Consider the following 18,973-nt stretch of genomic DNA (forward strand, 5'->3'; position numbering starts at 1 on the left):
TTTAGAAAATTTAAGTTATAGAGGAGTACCCACAACGAAGAAATGGGAGATGCTTGAAATATTTGCTTATACTTTGTCATTTGCACCCTTCAAAGTAAAGAGTACAAACATCCCATGACCTCAAACAGAGAGATAAGCTTGCCTAGGGTCACGTAGCTACTAGGCAGGAAGGCCAGGGCTCAAACCTAGATTGGCTGATTATAAATCCAGTGCTCTTCCTATCCACATTGCCTCACCACAGATGGTGTGAATCCATCTTCTTGGTGGCATCTTAATTTTTCCTCACCTGCAAATAGCTTGGGCTGCGTTGTTGTTGTTGAGTCACGTCCAACCCTTCCTGACCCTATTTGGGGTTTTCTTGACAAAAATACTGGAGTGGTTTGCCAGTTCCTTTTCCAGCTCATTTACATATGAGGAAACAGGCAAACAGGGTTAAGTGACTTGCCCAGGGTCACACAGCTAGTAAGTGTCTGAGGCTCGATTTGAACTCAGGAATATGAGTCTGTCTGCCTCTAAGCCCAACGTTCTAGGTACTGTCACCTAGCTGCCCTCGGGCTGCATAGTCCTTAGCAATGAAAAGCTGCTAATAAAAGTCATCAACTAAATAAGTATTTACAGGCTACAGTAAATAGAAGTGGAGGAGGATAGGGAAAAGTCCCATATGACTTATCTTCCAGATCTTCTGGTGTACTTAATGGGTAATATCAAAATTCAGATTCTCTAGTAATAATCTAGCATTTATATAGCACTTAAAGGTTTGCAAAATGCTTTACAGATATGATCACATTTGATCCTCACAACCACCCTGGGAGGTGGAATCTATTATTATTATCCCCATTTTACAGATGGGGAAATTGAAAAAGAAAGGTTTGGTGTCACATCTGCTAAGTGTCTGAGGTTAGAGTCTTCCTGACTCCAAGTTCAGCACTCTATCCACTATACCACCTCTGAATAGGATTAGGTTATAATCTGCCACCTAGCAGATTATATTGAAATAATACCAGAATCTGCCAACAGGAATGGTTTTGAAGAAGACCTTAGGCAAATGAACCAAAATATAATCAATACTTCAGGTCCCCTTCAAATATTGGAGTATTGGTGGTTGTTTGCCTAGTTTGTAAGTTGGAGTTGAAATTTTGTTAAGAAATGTTTAACACCTATGCTAGAAATCCTTAAGGAGTCATATGGGAATAACCTCTCTAGGAGAGAAACATAATTACTTGTTTGTACACTGTCAAACTATTGCCCTACTTTCAATACATAGAATGCCAAGTGCATAGGAGTTCATAGGTTCATAGATTTATAGCTAAATGGGACCTTAGGGCCCATCCTACCCAACCCTCCCAAGGCCACAAATTTAGTGGCAGCATAAATATTTGATCCAGGGTCTTTTGACGCAAATCCAGTACTCTTCCCACTGTACCATGAGTTATTACTCAGTTGTTTGGAGGATTTGAATCATTAGAGGGGAAAAGACTTTCTCTTAATTTCTTTTCCAGTGGTAAACAATGAAATCAGTACTCAAAATAGAATTCACATGGCTTTTTTATTGTGCCCAGGCTGTGATGGTGGTGCTGATTATTGTCCCAGTTTGTTCAGTCCCTCGGTGGCATGCATTATTGTGTTGGTCACTGTGTTGGTCACCTCCTTCATAGCTTTTTCTTCAGTTTCCTTTGCAGCTTTGACTACATTTTCAATGGCTTTGGAGGATAAAGAGAAGAAGAAGGTATGAGTAAAAGAATATTGTTCAGCTTCTTATTTGTATTATGGCATAAGATCTAGCAGGTCCTTCTGAATTATACCACACAAATTGTCTGTTACTCTGAAATGATGCTGTTAACTTAATGATTTTTTTCTTTACCAAATGGAACCCAAGGAACAGGCAATGAGAAGGCAACACTTTCCTTGACCAGTCAAAGTCCTTCCACTTAGTCTTAAGTATCCCATAAGTAACTGAGCTTGTAAAGGTTGCCTGTCTCTTGGGGGCATTTTTTTTCTGATTGGTTTTTCAAAGTAACATGTTCTCTGGCTATAAAAAAAAAAAACTTAAGACAATTTCATGGATGTGAGTAACAAGAAAAGAAAAATTATGCCAAAATAAAGGCTGGTGTCATCGAAGAGAAAAGAGAATTTGACTTTATGGGCCCACTTTAGCCATACCGCCTTATATTTGACTTTATTTATCCTTAAATTCTCTAGTTTAGAATTTCTCATACCTTTCTCACCAGCTTCCTTGGCATGTTCCACTACTTCCTTGACCACTTCCTTAACCACTTCTTCAGCCTTGTGGACTAGAAAGAAGAGAGAGCACAAAACAGAAATAAGTGGTCCTAAATTTCTGCAACTTTGCATAACCCTAAACTAATAAATTATAATATGTTTAATAATATATAATATAATATAAATTTTTTGTTTCCAATTCTAATTCAGACTAATTCAATATGATTTGTTCACAAATGAGTCCATTTATTGCAAAAATAAGTGAATCAACAAGCTTTTATTAAGTACCTACTATGTGCCAGGCACTATGCTAAGTGATGGGGATACCAAGAAAGGCAAAAGACAGTCCCTACTCTCAAGGAGTTCATAATCTAATGAGAGAGATGACATGCAAATAGCTATATACAACAAGGTCTATACAGTATATATAATTTATATTTATATATGTATGCACATATACACAGGATATATTGATAAAAAATATATATAGTATAAATTGAAGGTAATCAATGGAAGGAAGGTATGAGTATTGAGGAGGATATGAAAAAGCTTCTTGTATAAAGTGAGATTTTAACTGAGACTTGAAGGAAGCCAGGAAGACTAGGCAATAGAAATGACAGGGGAAAAATTCCAGGCATAGGGGACAGAGTGAAAATGCCACCAGAATTAGAAGATAGAGCAAGGAGGTCAGTGTCACTATTGCAGTGGAGGTGGGGTTTGAAAAGGGAATAAAGTAAAAGAAGACTGGAAAGGTAGGAGGGTTGAGGTTATGAAGATTTTACCTTTGATCCTGGACGTAATAGGGAACCATTGGAGTTTATTGAATGCAAGCTGGGGGAGGGGGGTGTCGAGGGGCAGCAGCATGATCAGACCTGCACTTTAGGAAGATCCCTTTGGCAGCTGAGTAGAAGATGGACGAGAGAGGGGAGACGTGGGAAGGAAGTCAACCAACCAGATATTGCAATAGCCTAGGTGTGGGAGATGAGGGTCTGCACAGGGTAGTGGCAGTGAAAGAGAGAAGGGGGCTTACAGGAGAGATATTAAGAAGGCTTTGGCAACATGTAGATATGTGAGCGAGAGAAAGTGAGGCATCAAGTAAGCCTGGGAGATTGGGAGGGTGGTGTTGCCTTCAATACCAGTACATACTAATAACAGGAAAATTAGGAAGAGGAGAAGGTAGAAGAAAGACAAGGAATTCCATTTTGGACATGTTGAGTTTAAGATGTGTATGGGATATCTGTTTCAAAACATGTCCAATAGGCAGCTGGAGGTAGAAGTCTGGAGATTAGGAGATTACAGGTTAGAGACAGATAAACAGATCTAAGAAAACAATAAATTAAAAACTCCAGTGTCAAAGGGGCTTTAAAATATTAGAGATCTAACTCTCTTTAGCTCTATGAATAGAACAATTTTAACAAAACAACCTATGATCTAAAATAGCGGCTCACTACAAACTTTTTTCAAGTTCAAATTTTAGAAAGTTGATTCTCATCTCAGTTTGCCTTTGTTCTAGACATTTCCTCTGGACTCTCAGCAATATTCAGAGCTTCATTCTCCCTCCTAGTAACGAGTAAGGCATCTCTATCCATAGGTTGTTTGGTAAAAAATCCCTTCCAGGCTCCTTGTCAAACTGGTCAGACTATCAGTCAAAAATATACTTAAGATACAGAGTTTACATTTCTTTTGACTACTTTGTTTTAGCATGGCCCAATAACTGTGAAAATAGTTCACTGCCAGAGATGTCAACTTATTTTTGACGCTTGTAACAATTGATTGTCAAGCAAAATAAATTCTTACGTTGGCCATGATCAAAAATGTGTGTCTCAAGTCTCAGTTAGAGTCCCGCCATCTACAAGAAGACTTTCTTAGTCTTCCTTGAGCTTAAAGCCTTCCTTCTGAAATGCTCCCAATTTATCCCATCTATATCTTGTTTGTACATCATTATTTGCATGTTGTCTTTCCCATTAGATGGTGAGCTCCTTGAGAGCGTAGACTGTTTTTTTGCCTTTCTTTGTATCCCTATCACTTAGCATAGTGCCTGACAACATAGTCACTACCACTTAATAAATTTGAGTTGACTGCCTGACTGACGTCCATCACCCTTCTGTCAGGGGGTCCTATGGAATTGTGGTCAATCATTATGTTGCTCAGAATTCTTAAGTCTTTCAAACTGCTTCTTTTTACACAGTTGATGTTATAGTTTAAATTGTTTTCCTGTTTCATGATGCCAGAACTCTAATAACCCCAACGTCGTTCCTTAGTTGGGCAAGACTTTCAAAATCTGAATCTCAGTTTTCCTTTCTCTGAAATGAGAATATTACTGGAAATACCCACCTCGGTACCTTGCTGTGAGGAAAGTAAACATTTAAAAATTTGCTAACTTGTTAAATTTGCTGGGAGTTAAGCTTTGTAAGCACTATGTACTGTAAGTAAGTATTGGAAATCCAGGGGGCAGGACTGTGAAGAGCATGGGCAGTCAGAGAATGGTACATATCCCAATTTCAAGTTCCCAACCACTTCTATTTCTTCATTTATTGTGAGACAGTATTCTAGAATTGATATTCTAGTTCTTTTTTTTTAATTGAATCATTGGGCCTAGATCACGGATTATACTTAAGCAGAGACTTATTTTGCTTGCTGCACCGCCCTCCCCCCCATCCCTTCATAGAACAAGGAGTAAGGGGAAGTTGCCCGGAGGCAAATTTAGACTTGTCCTAAGGAAAAACCTTTCCAACTATAGCAGCTATCCAAAAGCATGCTGGGATGCCTTGGGAGGTAGTGGCTTCTCCTGCCTCTGAGGTCTTCAAGGGAAGGCTAAATGAGCACTTATCAGGGGCGATATAGAAAGGATTGTGGTTCAGGTACAGCCTGGATAGATGGTATCAGAGGTTTCTTCCAATTCTAAGAATCTGTGATAAGATGTCCCACAAAGATGAGTAGGTCAGAAAGGGTAGTCATGGAAGGCTGGTCCCTCTGGTCCAGATTCCCAGCTACTCTGAATCTCTGTCATACCAACAGGGCTGGGAAGAATCTCAAGAAAATGGCTTTGCTTCATTTTGCATTTGCATCTTTCTGCATTGCTGAGACTCATGAAAGAATGGATGGGAGGAGAGGCTCCATCTCCTGACTTGAGGCGTTTTCACTGGCCTGGAATTCTCTCTCCTCATCTCTGACTCCTGGCATCCCTGGCTTCCTTTAAGGCCCAGCTAAATCCCACTTTCTTTTAAAAAAAAAAATGACCTTCCCCTATTACTCACTACCCCAGCTTAATGCTGGTGCCTTCTCTCAGTTGATTATCTCTCTTTTATTCTGTGTATCTTTTATCTGTCCAGAGTTGTTTGTATATTCTTTGCATGTTGTCTCTCCCATTAGACTCTCAGCTCTTTGAGGATAGAAGCTATTTTTCATCCGCCTTTCTTTGTATCGTTAGTCCTTAGCACAGTGCTTGGCACATAATTGCCTTATTGCCTGCCTAATTATTAGGAGAAGGAAATCTGTATCTTTGAAAGCCAAATCCCAGGTTCCCCACCCACTCAAGTAAAACATTATAAAAAGCAATGAAAAAAAGATTGAAGAGAAATAGGGTTGTCTGTTCATTTCAAAGCTCTTCCATCTGTTTAAAGAATAATAGAAAGTATCCCTGAGCTTTCTAGATTAAAGACACTATTTAAATTCAAAGCCCACCTGACGGTAATAGGCTTCCTGTTTCATAAGGTCCTTCCTTCGCCCTACAGCCTCTTTGAGCTCTACTACAGAGGATAGCTTCTTACTTACCTTGTCCATCCACTTTTTAATTGGTTCAAATATCCATAGTTAATTAGTTACTGAGGCCAAGTAAAGGGAAGGGAAGAATATCAGTCCTTTCTTCAAGTACAAATCCTTAAAACTTCCTCCAAGGTAAAAATAAAATTCCTTTGGATATTTGTTTACAAAATTATCAGAAAAGATGGTTTTTGAACAGAATGTCTGTCAAAAAGTTTTTTTTGGGGGGGGGGGAAGCCCTTGATATAAATTGGCTGTCATCTTTTAAAGTATTTAAAGGATCTGAGTGTCAGCTTCCCTGAAGATTAATACAAGAAAAGCACTTTATAAACAGAATATATAAAATGTAAGCTACTGTTAACAGTTACCTCACAGATTCTTAGCTATTCACAGGTTGCTAGCATTCACCTCCACCAACCCCTTGACTTTACAGGTGAAGAAACAGGCCCAAGGTCTTGTGACCAGGTGGCTCTAAAACCAGAGTTCTTAACTCCCAAGGCTCTTTCTCATGGACCACCGTTCCAGGAACCAAAGGTGCAAAGATTACAAAGGTGCTCTTCTTGGTCTATCCCTGGCCCATTGCTGGCCGCTGTCAGTGCAGCATCTAGGCACTCTTTAGACCAGTCATAGTCAAGTGGAGCAGTGTGCTTCTTCCAGGCCCCACGTTCGCAATTAGCCAGGGCATCCCCAGCAGGCATTGCTGTAGAACAGGTTTGTGTGTTGACTGGAGGCCAGTCTGAGCAGGCTCTACAATTAGGCTTACAAAAGCTTCCTCCTTTTGGATTCTTTCAATGATTGTCTTCAATCTCTCAACATCTGCCAGAAGATGGAAGAGTTGGAGGAATGGAGGGAATTGGTTGGGGGATTCCTTTGGTTGAGGCCAGCGTAATTGGCTTAGCCTTTCTTAAAACCAACTCTCATCTTCCCAGGGAGAGCAAGGCCTCTGCAGAGTAACCAGAAGGGCAATTTTAACCCTACCTGACTTAATTCTCCCCCTTCCCTCCCCAACATAGACTTGCCATGGAAAGCAGATGAGAGAGGATGGTCTATGATGTTTTTTTGTTCTCTTATCATAATTGAGTAAAGTGAGAGAGATGTAGGTAGTAAATTTGTTTACTAGTTCTTTTTCTTCCAAAGCAGTGGAATAAAGGAAAGATAACAAAATGTCAAATCCAAATCTACAAAACCCTCATCCCAGACGACCAGTGCCATGTTTGTAGCCTCTTCTAGATTACCCTGAGCCTGTTAAATTCCCTAACCCACCTTTCAGATGGAGGTAATTTGGGGGTCAATGTTACTTACCTACTTCTTCAGTAGCATTCTCAGCCCGGTGGGCCAGACCCTCAGCAGCAAGCTTCCCTAAACCTCCAAACATGGTTCTACCTGGCCTGTTCCTGAGGAGTGAGATGAATACTGTGCTACGTCCTCCTAGCTTTGGCTTTTTATAGGCAGATGTGGGCTCCTCCAAATGTCCATGGGGCAATGGGTGTCACCTTAAAGGAGTCAGGAGGATTTGGTGGTGATTAATCCATGAAGCATCAAAGGGGGTGGAGGAAGATATGGAGGCTGATTCCTCTGGGTCTTGAGCAAAGCCCTATCCCAAGGGAAGTGCCCTTCTGCTCATGGTAAGTAGATATTCACAATCCATAAGCATGTACTATGTGCTAGCACTGTACTAGGTGCCAAAACCTTCACACTCTACGCAGGTATGAATATGTCCTCTAAACAGCTCTATGGGAGTGGATTTCAAAACTGAATCCAGGGGCAGCTAAGTGATGAGTGGATAGAAGACTAGCTCTGGAGTCAGGAGGATTGGACTTCAGCTCTGTCCTCAGACACTTACTAGCTGTGTGACCCTGGGCAAGTCACTTAACCTCCCATTGCCTTAATCCCCCCCCCAAAAAAACCCCCAAAACCCAACAAATCCAGCTTCTCCCTTCTCTTATCTCTGCTCTACATAGCTGCTAAATTGATATTACTAATTCACAGGGATGACCATGTCACAGACAAAATATGGATGTTGGCATTTGAAGCTTTCCATTCTGACTCCTGCCTGGCTGGAGTACATTACTCCCCTTTACTCTATATTCCCCCCAAACCTGACCTATAGGTCATCTATTCCTCCATATACAACATCCAATCTCTCATTTTTGCCCAAGGTGTTTCCTGTGCCTGGAATCTTCTTCCTCACCTTGGAATCCTGAACTCCCTCAGTCAAAGTGCCATATCCTACAAGGCCTTTCTGATTGTCCCCAGTCACACCACCATCACCACCACCAATTGCTTTGTATTAATTTTGTAACGTTTTTGTCTCTGTTGAATATAAACCCCTTGAGGGCAGGAACTATTCTTTTTTTTTTTTTTTGGCCTTTTTATTCCTAGAATCCAACATGATGCCTGGCACATCCTGAGTGCTCAGTGACTACTTATTGCTGAATTTTTCAACCTCTGGGTTGTTGCAAATGATGCCCAAATGCATATATATCTATCTCTCTCTCTCTCTATATATATGTATATACACACACACACAAACACACACATAAACACACACACACACACACACACCCCAAGGCTATATGCTAATCATTTATTTCATCATGTATTTTCTCAAACAATAGGTACTGACAGTGTAATTGCTATCATGTGGATAATGTGTGAACTTTTTTAATATGAAAAATGTTGGAAATCACTGACCCAACGTCTTTCAGGAATTCACCGGCAAAAGGTAGGCAAATAAAGAAAGAGTTTTGGAGACAGGGACTTTGTGCCTTTGAAATCCTCCTGCTTAATTTACACTCTCTGTCTACATGCGAAGCTTATCTTGGCACAACTCATTACCTGTTGATAATCTGGAGGTGCGGGGATGAAGCCAACTGATGTATAATTTACCATTCTCTCCCTTTGTCCTCTTTTTTCAGGATCAGTCTCGTATACAGGGACTTCTATAGGTCCTTTCCAAGTCATAGAATGTTAAAGAGCTCTGTGGACCCTAGATTTACCTGCCTGGGACCTCTGAAAAGACTGTTAGCTGCCTCTCCTGACCATTACCCTTGCTTGCAACCTCCCCACCCCTAGACCCCTTAGCTGGTGTGAGTCTCCACTCTCCTTGCCTGGTGAGCTTCCTTCTCCAATGATGATTGCTCTGTGAGCTCACCAGAGCTACCAAAGTACATGTAAACCAAGAGACTCTAGAAAAGGATGCTTTCTGTCCCAATGAAATATTACTGATACCTCCTTACTAAGTCCTTAATAATCATCTGGTCAAACTCCCTTATTTCTCCCATGAAGAAGATGAGATCTAGAAATATGGTGACTTTCACAAGGTCAACCAGGGAATCATGAGCAAAATCAGAATCACAGGATCACTTAGTTTCTGGGACTCCAAATCTGTTTGTTGCTCCTCATTTTACAGATCAGGAAACCAACCCAAAGAGGTTACCTAGAATCTGAGTAGGAAGGGACCCCAGAGGCCCAGTACCTGAACAAGAATCCCCTTTATTACCCAGTTTTTCTTGAAGACCTCCAGATCTAGAGTGAGGAAGACCTGAATTCAAATCCCACATCAAACACTTACCAGCTATGTGATTCTGGTCCAGCTTAACCTCTCTGAACTCCAGTCTCCTCAGCTGAAAAGTGGGGATAAGAAATGCACAGAGGAGTCGAAATGGGCAAATGAAATGAAGTTTGTAAAGTCTTTTTTAGACCTTAAAACACTAAAACATGTAGGGATAGGGACAAGGCCTGAACCTGTGATTTAATTGATATAGGAGCCTCCTGGATGAGGAAATTCCCTCTATTAATGCAGATGAGCACCTTTTCTGCAACGAAATGCTACCTAAAACACTGAGAGGTCTAGTGACTTGCCCAGGGTCACTCAGATAATATGTGGCAAAGTCAGCACTAGATCCCAGGTCTCCTGATTCTGTCTCTGTGTGTATGTGTGTGTGCGTGCATATGTGATTCCAATATTGGGTGGATAGGAGCTTATGATAAGCCAGTCTCTTAGTCATCCCAGGCTTAAAGCTAGAAATCACGTTGTCCTACAACCAGGACATCCTCATCAAAGTCATGCTAGATCATAGGCTAGACAGAACTACAGAGAACATCTAATTCAACCCTTTCATTTACAGATGAGGTAACCAGAGAGGTGAGGTCACTTGCCCACAGTCTCAGAGTAAGTAGCATTGCCAGAATCTGAACCCAGTTCTCCTCACTACAAATCCAGCTCTCTTTTCACTAACTGCTCTACCTCCAAGTGGGCAAAGCAGCTGAGACATCTTAATATACACAAGGAAGAAAAAAGAATAGCTCACATTTCTATAGCATTTTATGGTTTTCATATACCTTTGAGGTAGGTAGTAGGAGTTGTTGCTTCTTTTTTTTGCATATGAGGAAACTGAGTTTTACAGAGATTATAGGACTTGTCTACAATCAAGACAGCATAACATAGGGTCATGTGGCTAGTACGCTACAGAGCTGAGATGCCAAGTGCAGGGCCCCTTGCACCACAACAACATAAGACCATAGAAACCACCCTCATTATCCATGGGGTCGTAGATTTACATCTGGAAGAGACCTTAAAGGTCACTGAGACCAGCCCCTTACTTTACAGCTGAGGAAAGTGAAGCCCAGAGAGGTTATGACTTGCCCAGCTAGTTAATGTCTGAGGCAGGATTCTAATCCAGGCCTTCCTAATTCCAAGTGGAGCATTCTACTTCCTACGAAAGAGTATGTGTCCATTCAACCCAAGCCTCTATCCTGATGATGCCATCAAGCAATATGATGTAAGACAATGGTATTGAACTCAAACAGAAATGAAAGCCACTAGACTGTCCATAAGGATCCCAATTGGCCCTACATTGACTTAGAAAAACACATATTACCATTTTCTATGTTCTATTGTATTTTTATGTATTTTGTTAAATATTTCCTGATTATATTTTAATCTGGTTCTGTCCCTAGTTAGGGGTATTGTCACTGGATATATGACACCTCCAATGTAAGACACCGTGTTTGTCTTCTTTGATGTCGGTCTCAGTGGTGGGAGACATTCCCCCAATAACCCCATACAGCATAGGGAGTAAGGCTAGATCAGAGGTGGGGCACTGATCACATACTTTATGATATGAGGCTGCTGCTGGGCATGCAGGGAGCTCCTGGACAGTGAGGTATCCGAAAAGACATTGAATTCTTGGCAGAAGAGCTCCTTCTGCCCAAGACAAGAGTGGTCACTCCACTGAGGGAGGATTATCTGGGACCAGAAACACTGAAACAAGGATGCAGAGCCAAGTATGCCTCAAAAAAATATAAGCAACACAGTACCTCAGCCTCCAGAAGAATATGGCCCATGGCTAAACCATGGGGATTAGAAAATTGTGGTTCCTAACGTCAAGCTGCTATCATTGTTAGGTTTCTGGGTTTGGACAAGAGAAAGCATGAGACAGATGACTAGTGATGACCCCTGACAGCTAGCATCACAATGCCTGGGGCTTCTAATCACTGAGTGGGAAAAGAATAAACTTTAATTAGGCCTCTCCAGCTTAGGGAAGAAGGATAAAATTCTCCTCCCATTTGCCCAACTTCTCTCCGCTGCAGCATCTCCTTAGGGCCCTACGTTAGTGCATGTGTGTGTGTGGTGAGGGGTTGGAGTGGAGAGTTGGGGGAGGCAGGGAAGGGAATTGTCCCCTCACCCAATTAGCCCCTTTTCCCAATTATGACCATCAGCTGATAAAAGTAGGAGACGGTAGCTGAGAGACACTAGCAAGTCTCATGTGACTCTGTGACCCATTCCCCATGATGCCATCCTGCCTCAGCAGGGTGTCAAGTAGGGTAATTGGTATTTATATTAGACCTGGTTACCCAAGGAAGAAAGGAGCTATTAAGATGCATTGTATCATTAATGCCAATGCTATGAAGAAAAAACAATCCTCACATGTTTGCCGGCCAAAGGGATGGGGTTTGAGCACAGAGAGGGGTTAAAAAATGGTAAGAATGATGAAGGTAGTTTGTAAAGAGGTCACCCCAGGGGAGCCACACCCCAGGAGGTGTCAGATGCTTCTTGGCCTTCTCCAGAAAAAGCTTATGTAGAGAGGAGTGGAGGGAACGCTCAGCAGCAGCCATCCGAACCGAGTGAATTTTTGTTTCCGAAGACTGGAATGTTTAAAAACCTTCTGTTGACCCAGCTGCAAAATTATGGGCAATAGTCCTTAAGAGGCAGCAATCAGCTGGGTTGAGAAGGGATGCTGACGCATTCCTTAATCAGTCAAAATCCACTGACTGAGCAGTACAGCAGGTAAAGCTGATTTTCCTGTGATACAGCTCAAGGAGCCAGTGAATATTTTGTGCAAATAGAATCATGAACCAGAATCCTCCCCTTGGCTAGAATCAGTCCGAATGGCAAGGTAAATCACCAAAGGTACAAAGTGAAACTTAGAGTGTTAGTGACTCAAGCCCACTAATGCTGAGCTTTGTGTGTGGGTGGTTTTTTTTTTTTTTGGTTTGTTTTGTTTTGTTTTGTTTTTTTGAGGGGAGCAGAGTATTTTAGCTAATAATTCCAAACTCTTAAGCCAGGCAGGCTAAAATCTGGCTCCCACAGGACCTCCCCTTTTGACCACTATTCCTCATTGTTCACCCTTACTCCAGCCAGACTAGTGAGACCAGCCTCCTCACTGTCCCTGCCCCCAACATGGCATTCTCATTTCTGCCTTGTACCCTCATGCAGTCAAATCTCTAGGTCCTTGCTTTCTTTCAGAGATAGCTAGGTGGCCTAGAGTGAACAGAGTGCCAGGCCTGGCATCAGGAAGACCTAAAGTCAAATCCAATTATAGATACTAACTGTGTGACCCTGGGCAAATCACTTCATCTCTGTCTGCCTCAGTTTCCTCATCTGCAAAATGGGAATAATAACAGCTCTTACTTTCTCTGGGTTCTTGTAAGGACCAAATGAGGTAATGATCATAAAACACCTGGCACAAAGTAAAAATATAAATATACATATAAATGGTAGCTGTCATCATTATTATTATTTCTTCAATTTATTTTCTTCTAGCCACTGGAAACCCCAATTCTGGAATGCCACCTTGTGATGAGCCAAGAAATCTCCACCCAAATCCTAGTCTTATCCTTTCATATCTGGATCAGTTCTTCCATCTATGAAAACTTCCCCTGACTTCCCCAGGCAATAGTGCCTTCCCTCTTTTGAATGCTTATAGCACTCCATCTGAAAAATTGATCTGACACTAGTTACTAGATCTTTTCATTGTTTAACTTTTCGTGTATTTTTTATACTATTTCCCTAAATAAATTATAAATTCCCTGAGACTGAAGACCAAAAATTATACCCATAACTGCAGCCCTTTTCCCACCCAGTACCGAGCACAGGGTTGAATACTTAGAAGGCATTGATTCCATAAACACATGTTGATTAATGGATTAATTAAACCCATTAGAGGAATGATAGATATTAATTTTTGTTTTTAAACATGTGGAAGGACCTCTTTGAAGAAGCCTATGTATTTCTAGGAAGGCATAACCTTTAGATGCCCAGAGTACTGCTGCTATACTCTAGATTTCAAAGTCATCATTGTCATGTCCTTTAAATGTGACTATCTCCCAAGGGTCTTATGCAAAATTAATCATTTTGTCTATTCTGGAAAGTTCTATTGGGAGACAACCAGACACTGCAAGCCACGAAGTAAAGCCTGGATGAACCCTTTCTGGGGTGGTAATAGAGGAAATTCCTTTTCTGGTGGGGATTGGATTAGATTACATTTGACATTCTTTCCAACTCCAAGATCCAACCATCTTTCTAAATCTTCCCATTGCTCTGGTGGCCTTTGAATGACCTTTAGCAGTTTTTATTTGAACAACATGGCAGCCCACCTCAAGATCTGTGTGGGGGACCACCCTGGTTAGTAAACAAAATGATGTAAAGAATGTTAAGATTGGGTTTAGCAAAGGCACTGAACCCTGCCTGTCTCTGGAGGAAGTGTTCTACTCTGGGGTTCTAGACTTCCTGACTCAACATTTCCTACATTCAAAGCATTTATTTAGTACCTGTTGTGTGTAATTCACAGAGCTAGAAGCTCAGGCTACAAAGACAAAAACAAAAACAGCTTCTCCTTGAATTCCACTGGTCAGAGCCACCATTTCCACCTCAAAATGAGGGGAGGAGGGAGGAGGCAGCTCGGGAGATGAACTCTGACGGAAGTGAAGGATTCAGAGCAAATGTATCTCAGGCACCGGAGACAGCCTGTGGGAAGGCATGGGCGTGAGATGGCATGCCATGTTTGAGGAGCATAAGTATGCTGATTCAGCTGCAACTGAGACGGTGAAGAAAAGCAGTGTTAAATGAGGCTGGATAGGTAGCCTGGAGTTGGACTGGGAAGGGCTTTCCATGCCAGGCTGCAAAGTTTGTGTTATTTCCTAAAGGCAACAGGGAGTTATGAAAGATTGTAGAGCAGAGGAGTGACCTATGTTTTGGGAAGATGAACACGAGACTGGGTTTTCACTGAGGTGAAATTCAATAGTTTTGCCTCTAAATAATCTCTTCTAGGACCAGTCCACATCATTCTAAACAACAGAATCATATAAAAGTCCTTGATCTTTGCATCTGGTGCCCAGAAACCAATTGGTATTCTCTTCTACCTTCAAAGCTGATGATGCTGAACCCATAATGTTGCATTTTACACCAAGTTACCATTTCCAGGAATCCTCCAGGCTCCCACCTCATGAACAGAGCTGAAATAACAAGAACACCTTGAGGCTAATGAACATTTCATAACCTTCCCTGTTCCTGGTGATTGGCTCTGACTGCTTTTTTACGCTTGAAAGTTAGTGAGTAATTTAGTGGCCCATGAAGTGCCCCTGTAAAGCCTTATCTTATAAATTTTCATAGTATCACAGTACTTCTGGAAACAACAGAGACAATTTTCACTGAGTAGGGGAGGGGTCATTTTATTATTATTATATATGTATATATCTCACTGTTAATTTCATAGTATCACTACTTCTAAAGACAACAGAGACAATTTTCACTGAGTAAGGGAAAGGTCATTTTATTATTATATATATATATATATATATCACTGTTAATTTCATAGTATCACAGTACTTTTAAAAACAATAGAGACAATTTTCACTGAGTAGGGGAAGGGTCATTTTATTATTTTATATATGTATATATCTCACTGTTAATTTCAAAGTGACACAGTACTTCTAAAAACAACAGAGACAATTTTCACAGACTAGGAGAAAGGTTATTTTATTACACATATCACTGTTGAGGCCAAATTACAATGAAGTTCTTTCATTAGTGGTTACTAAACTTCTTGGGATAGATACTAAAACAGACGTGGGTTACACTGAATTCAGAGCCCTAACACATGGGGAGAGAGGAGCGACGTAGGTAGCCAACGAAGAAATCCAAAACAGAGTGCCCTGGAAAGCAATCCTCTCTTCCTCTTCTGTCCCCCGTTGACTCCAATCTACCCCAAAGGGCTTATCTTGTTTAGTCTAAGTGATTTTTTATTTGTTTCAGGTTATTAATCCCTCTTTCTTTTTATAGTCTCTCTGTAAATCAACTTCAAGTTGGTTAATCAACAATGACAGAGTAACCAAAAAAATAATAATAACAACTGCCCCCCTGGGAATTTTGCCTTCTCTTCCCACGCCTCTTACTGGGGACCGGATGTATGTCTACATTTCCCAGGCTGACCAGTTTCCCCCACCTCTATCCACAATACTAGGATTGATAACACAACAAGCATCAGTGATTACTAATTTCTTTTATATAAAGCCGGGTAGACAATGTCATCACAGGGGAGAGAGTTCAAGGCTGGAGGGGGTACAGTTTGTTGACTGTATAGTGACTAAAATAGGCATTTCTGACTGTAGGAGCTGAAAATGGCTTCTCTGTTTGGATTCCTTCTCCCATTGTGGGAAAGAGGGAGAAAGAAATCTTGGAAGGATTATTCACTAGAGGGGTAGTGTCTTTTTCCAACCAGGAGGCAGGAGAGAAGGGAAAATGTCTCTGAGGGGCTCTTAGGTTATCACATCTGCCACTGATTGTCCTTACTGGTACAGCAAACATCTCCATGGACCTCAGCAGCTGTAATCCAGCAGCTTATCATAGTCTTCCTGAAGAGAAGAATTGAGAGATCACAAGCCCCGTGCCTGTCTTAGAGTCAAGATGGAGGGTGCCCGAAGAAATCAAATTCTGCTTCTTATTCTCCACTTCCTGGTGTCTCATGACCCCCCAGTTCCAAAATGGTAGTGCTGGTGAGAAATGTTTTTCTTTCCCATGGACATTCTGAAAAAGAGTTAACTAAAGCCTTCCCAAACATGCCCTGCTTCATCATGTGAGTGTGTACATACACACACACACACACACACACACACATTTTCATTCATTCATACATAGAGAGCCAAGAATGCTTCTAATACCCTGTGTCCAGGCGTCTGCTCAAGTATTCCTTGGAACTGAGGACAGTAATCTGATCTCATATAGTGGCTCAGGTGAAATCTTCTCCAAGTTACCCACTGTGACCAGGAGCATCTCCTTAATTGAGGGCTTTCTACTGCATATGGTGCCCTGTCCTTGGACGGGGTGGGGGGATAGAGAGAAAGAGGTCACTTAAAATCCAATGGGCATCATGAGCTGGTAACTAAAATTCAGCTGGATGTTGCCACGATTGGAAAAGCAGGGTAATTGGTCTGCAGAATCAACATTAGAATCCAGGCCCACAAGTCTAACTCTAGCATCCTTGAAGTAGATGTTTATTCATCTCCTACCCTACCTCTCCCTGCTTCACTTTGGCTCTGTCTGAATTTTTTTATTTTTTATTTTTTGTTTTGTTTTAGTGAGGCAATTGGGGTTAAGCGATTTGCCCAGAGTCACCCAGCTAGGAAGTATTATGTGTCTGAGGTCGGATTTGAACTCAGGTCCTCCTGAATCCAGGGCAGGTGCTTTACCCACTGCGCCACTGAGCTGTCCCACTGTCTGAATTTTAAAGCCCCAAAAGGAAGAGTCTAGGGTTTGGCACTTAGAGCAAAAGATAACCCTTGTGAAGTCCAAGTTGATCCCTCATAATTTAGACGAGAAAGGCTCTGGGGAACTGATTAGTTCATCGCTGTCTACCCAGTTGGGTATGCAGTAAATACCTTGGTAATTCAGGGAATTAGCCTGCCCTGGTAGGCATGTCCTTGTGTGTGTGTGTGGAATTAAAATCTCAGGGTAACAAATGACAAGAGGACCTGAGCCAAGAATGTTTTCACGCCCTGACCTTGGGGCTCCAAAGCTGCACCAGCTGATGCCCAGAGGGGCCGAGGCAGGTGTAAGCAACTCATTCATTCACCATCTCCCGAAGCCAACAATGGAAGCAGGTCACCGTTCCTTAGGCAGAACAGCTAATGACCAGGAATGACGGGGAAAAATGGTTTTGTCCATAAAGCAGGATGTAGGTGTGGGGAGAAGGGAAGGGCTGAGATTGTTTGGGAGTACGGGGAAGGAGAAAAGGAGCTCTCTCTCCTTATCTGAATCACACTCTGTTGTCTTCTCACTTCTCCTCCCTTCAAACGCCAAACTTGACTTCCAAAAAGTGACTTCCAATCCCTCAGCCCCTTAGTTCTTTCCCAGGCCATCACCCTTGCATTTGGCTACATTCTCCTTCCTTCCCCATCTTGACCCCTTAGTGAACCATTACTTTTTTTTTTCTTTTCGGTGAGGCAATTGGGGTTAAGTGACTTGTCCAGGGTCACACAGAACTCTGCATTGTCTCTTCTCCGGAGTCCCTAGTTCCCCTCTTCTGTTGATAATCTTTCTCTAGCTAAACCTCAGCTCCGGATTATTCCCACCTTCTGCTGCCTTCAGTACTACTCAAGTGCTACCAAATGAAGCTTGAAGAAATCACAAATTTGTGCTAACTGGATCCACTGCAAATTCCTGATCTCAACTGGCCGTCTCTGCTGTAAGTCCTTTCACACACCCCTAACTGACTCACTGGCTCATTCACCAGAGCGGTTTTTCCAAACCTTTTCATCCTTCAAATTTCTCATCCAATCTGTCTCACCTGGGAGATGCCTCATATTTCACTGGAAAAATTGAGGTCATTTGCCAAGATCTCCCTCTTTTCCATTCCTCCTCAACTCCTATTACCCTGATGCCTTCTGTTACTATCTGCCTTCACTTGACTCTTACCGAGGCAAACCCCTCTAGACCCACGTGAGCCCATTCCATTCTGTCTTTTTTCAGTAGATTACCCACCCCTCTATCATCCCTACTCTCTCACTTATCTTCATTCTCCCCACGCCTACTGGCTGCTTCTCTACTACCTAAAAACATTCCCATGTTTCCTTCATCCTCAAAAATCCTTACTGATCCATCCCTGCCTGCTAGCTGTTATTCCACGTCATCTCTTTTGTGGCTAAAATTCTTGAGAAGGCCATCTACAATGGAAGCCTCCATTTCCCTTCCTCTCACACTCTCTTCTGAAGTCTCTACAGTCTGGCCTGTGACCTCATCATTCACCTGAAGCCCCTCTCTCCAAAGTTACTGTCCTTCTTGACCTCTCTGCAGCCTTTGACATTGTTCTTCTCCTTCTGTCTAGGTTTTGGTGACACTGCTCTGTCCTAGTTCTTCGCCCACCTGACTGCTCTTTCTCAGTCTCCTTTACTGGATCTTCAACTAGGTCATTCCCACTAACCATGGATGTCCCCCAGGGCTCTACCCTTGATCCTCTTCTCTTCTTTGTCCGTGCTGTTTGCTTGGTGATCTCATCTACTCCCGTGGATTTCAGTGCCATCTCTATGTTGATGATTCTCTGATTTATTTATCTTACCCTGACCTCTCTGCTGACCTCCAGTCTCCAATCTCCAACTGCCTATTGGACATCTCAAACATGGAGGTCTTATGGACATCTCAAACTCAGCATGTCCAAAACTGAAGTCATTATCTTTCCCTCCAAACCCCTTCTCTCTTCTTAACTTCCTTATC

General features: G+C 42.0%; 1 protein-coding gene across 1 annotated transcript; it reads right to left on the reverse strand.

Annotated features, from left to right (window-relative positions):
• Window positions 1–1,527: 1,527 nt before the first annotated feature.
• Window positions 1,528–7,405, reverse strand: LOC114039914 (protein FAM25A-like). Its single transcript, XM_027857851.1, has 3 exons — window positions 7,285–7,405; window positions 2,217–2,291; window positions 1,528–1,700 (listed from the first exon to the last, which is right to left on the reverse strand). The coding sequence occupies exons 1-3, from the start codon at window positions 7,355–7,357 to the stop codon at window positions 1,579–1,581; spliced, it is 270 nt and encodes an 89-aa protein (XP_027713652.1). The 5' UTR covers window positions 7,358–7,405; the 3' UTR covers window positions 1,528–1,578.
• Window positions 7,406–18,973: the final 11,568 nt, after the last annotated feature.

Source organism: Vombatus ursinus, unplaced genomic scaffold, assembly GCF_900497805.2.
Source record: "Vombatus ursinus unplaced genomic scaffold, bare-nosed wombat genome assembly UNPS02000749.1, whole genome shotgun sequence".
NCBI lineage: Eukaryota > Metazoa > Chordata > Mammalia > Diprotodontia > Vombatidae > Vombatus > Vombatus ursinus.

Bases quoted from the DNA above. Each gene is read 5' to 3' on its own strand.
- LOC114039914 (XM_027857851.1), bottom strand. From the start codon at position 7,357: ATGTTTGGAGGTTTAGGGAAGCTTGCTGCTGAGGGTCTGGCCCACCGG. The intron at 2,292-7,284 runs GTAAGTAACATT...TCTTCTTTCTAG, and splicing joins GAATGCTACTGAAGAAGTAG to TCCACAAGGCTGAAGAAGTG. The intron at 1,701-2,216 runs GTATGAGAAATT...TATCCTCCAAAG, and splicing joins CAAGGAAGCTGGTGAGAAAG to CCATTGAAAATGTAGTCAAA.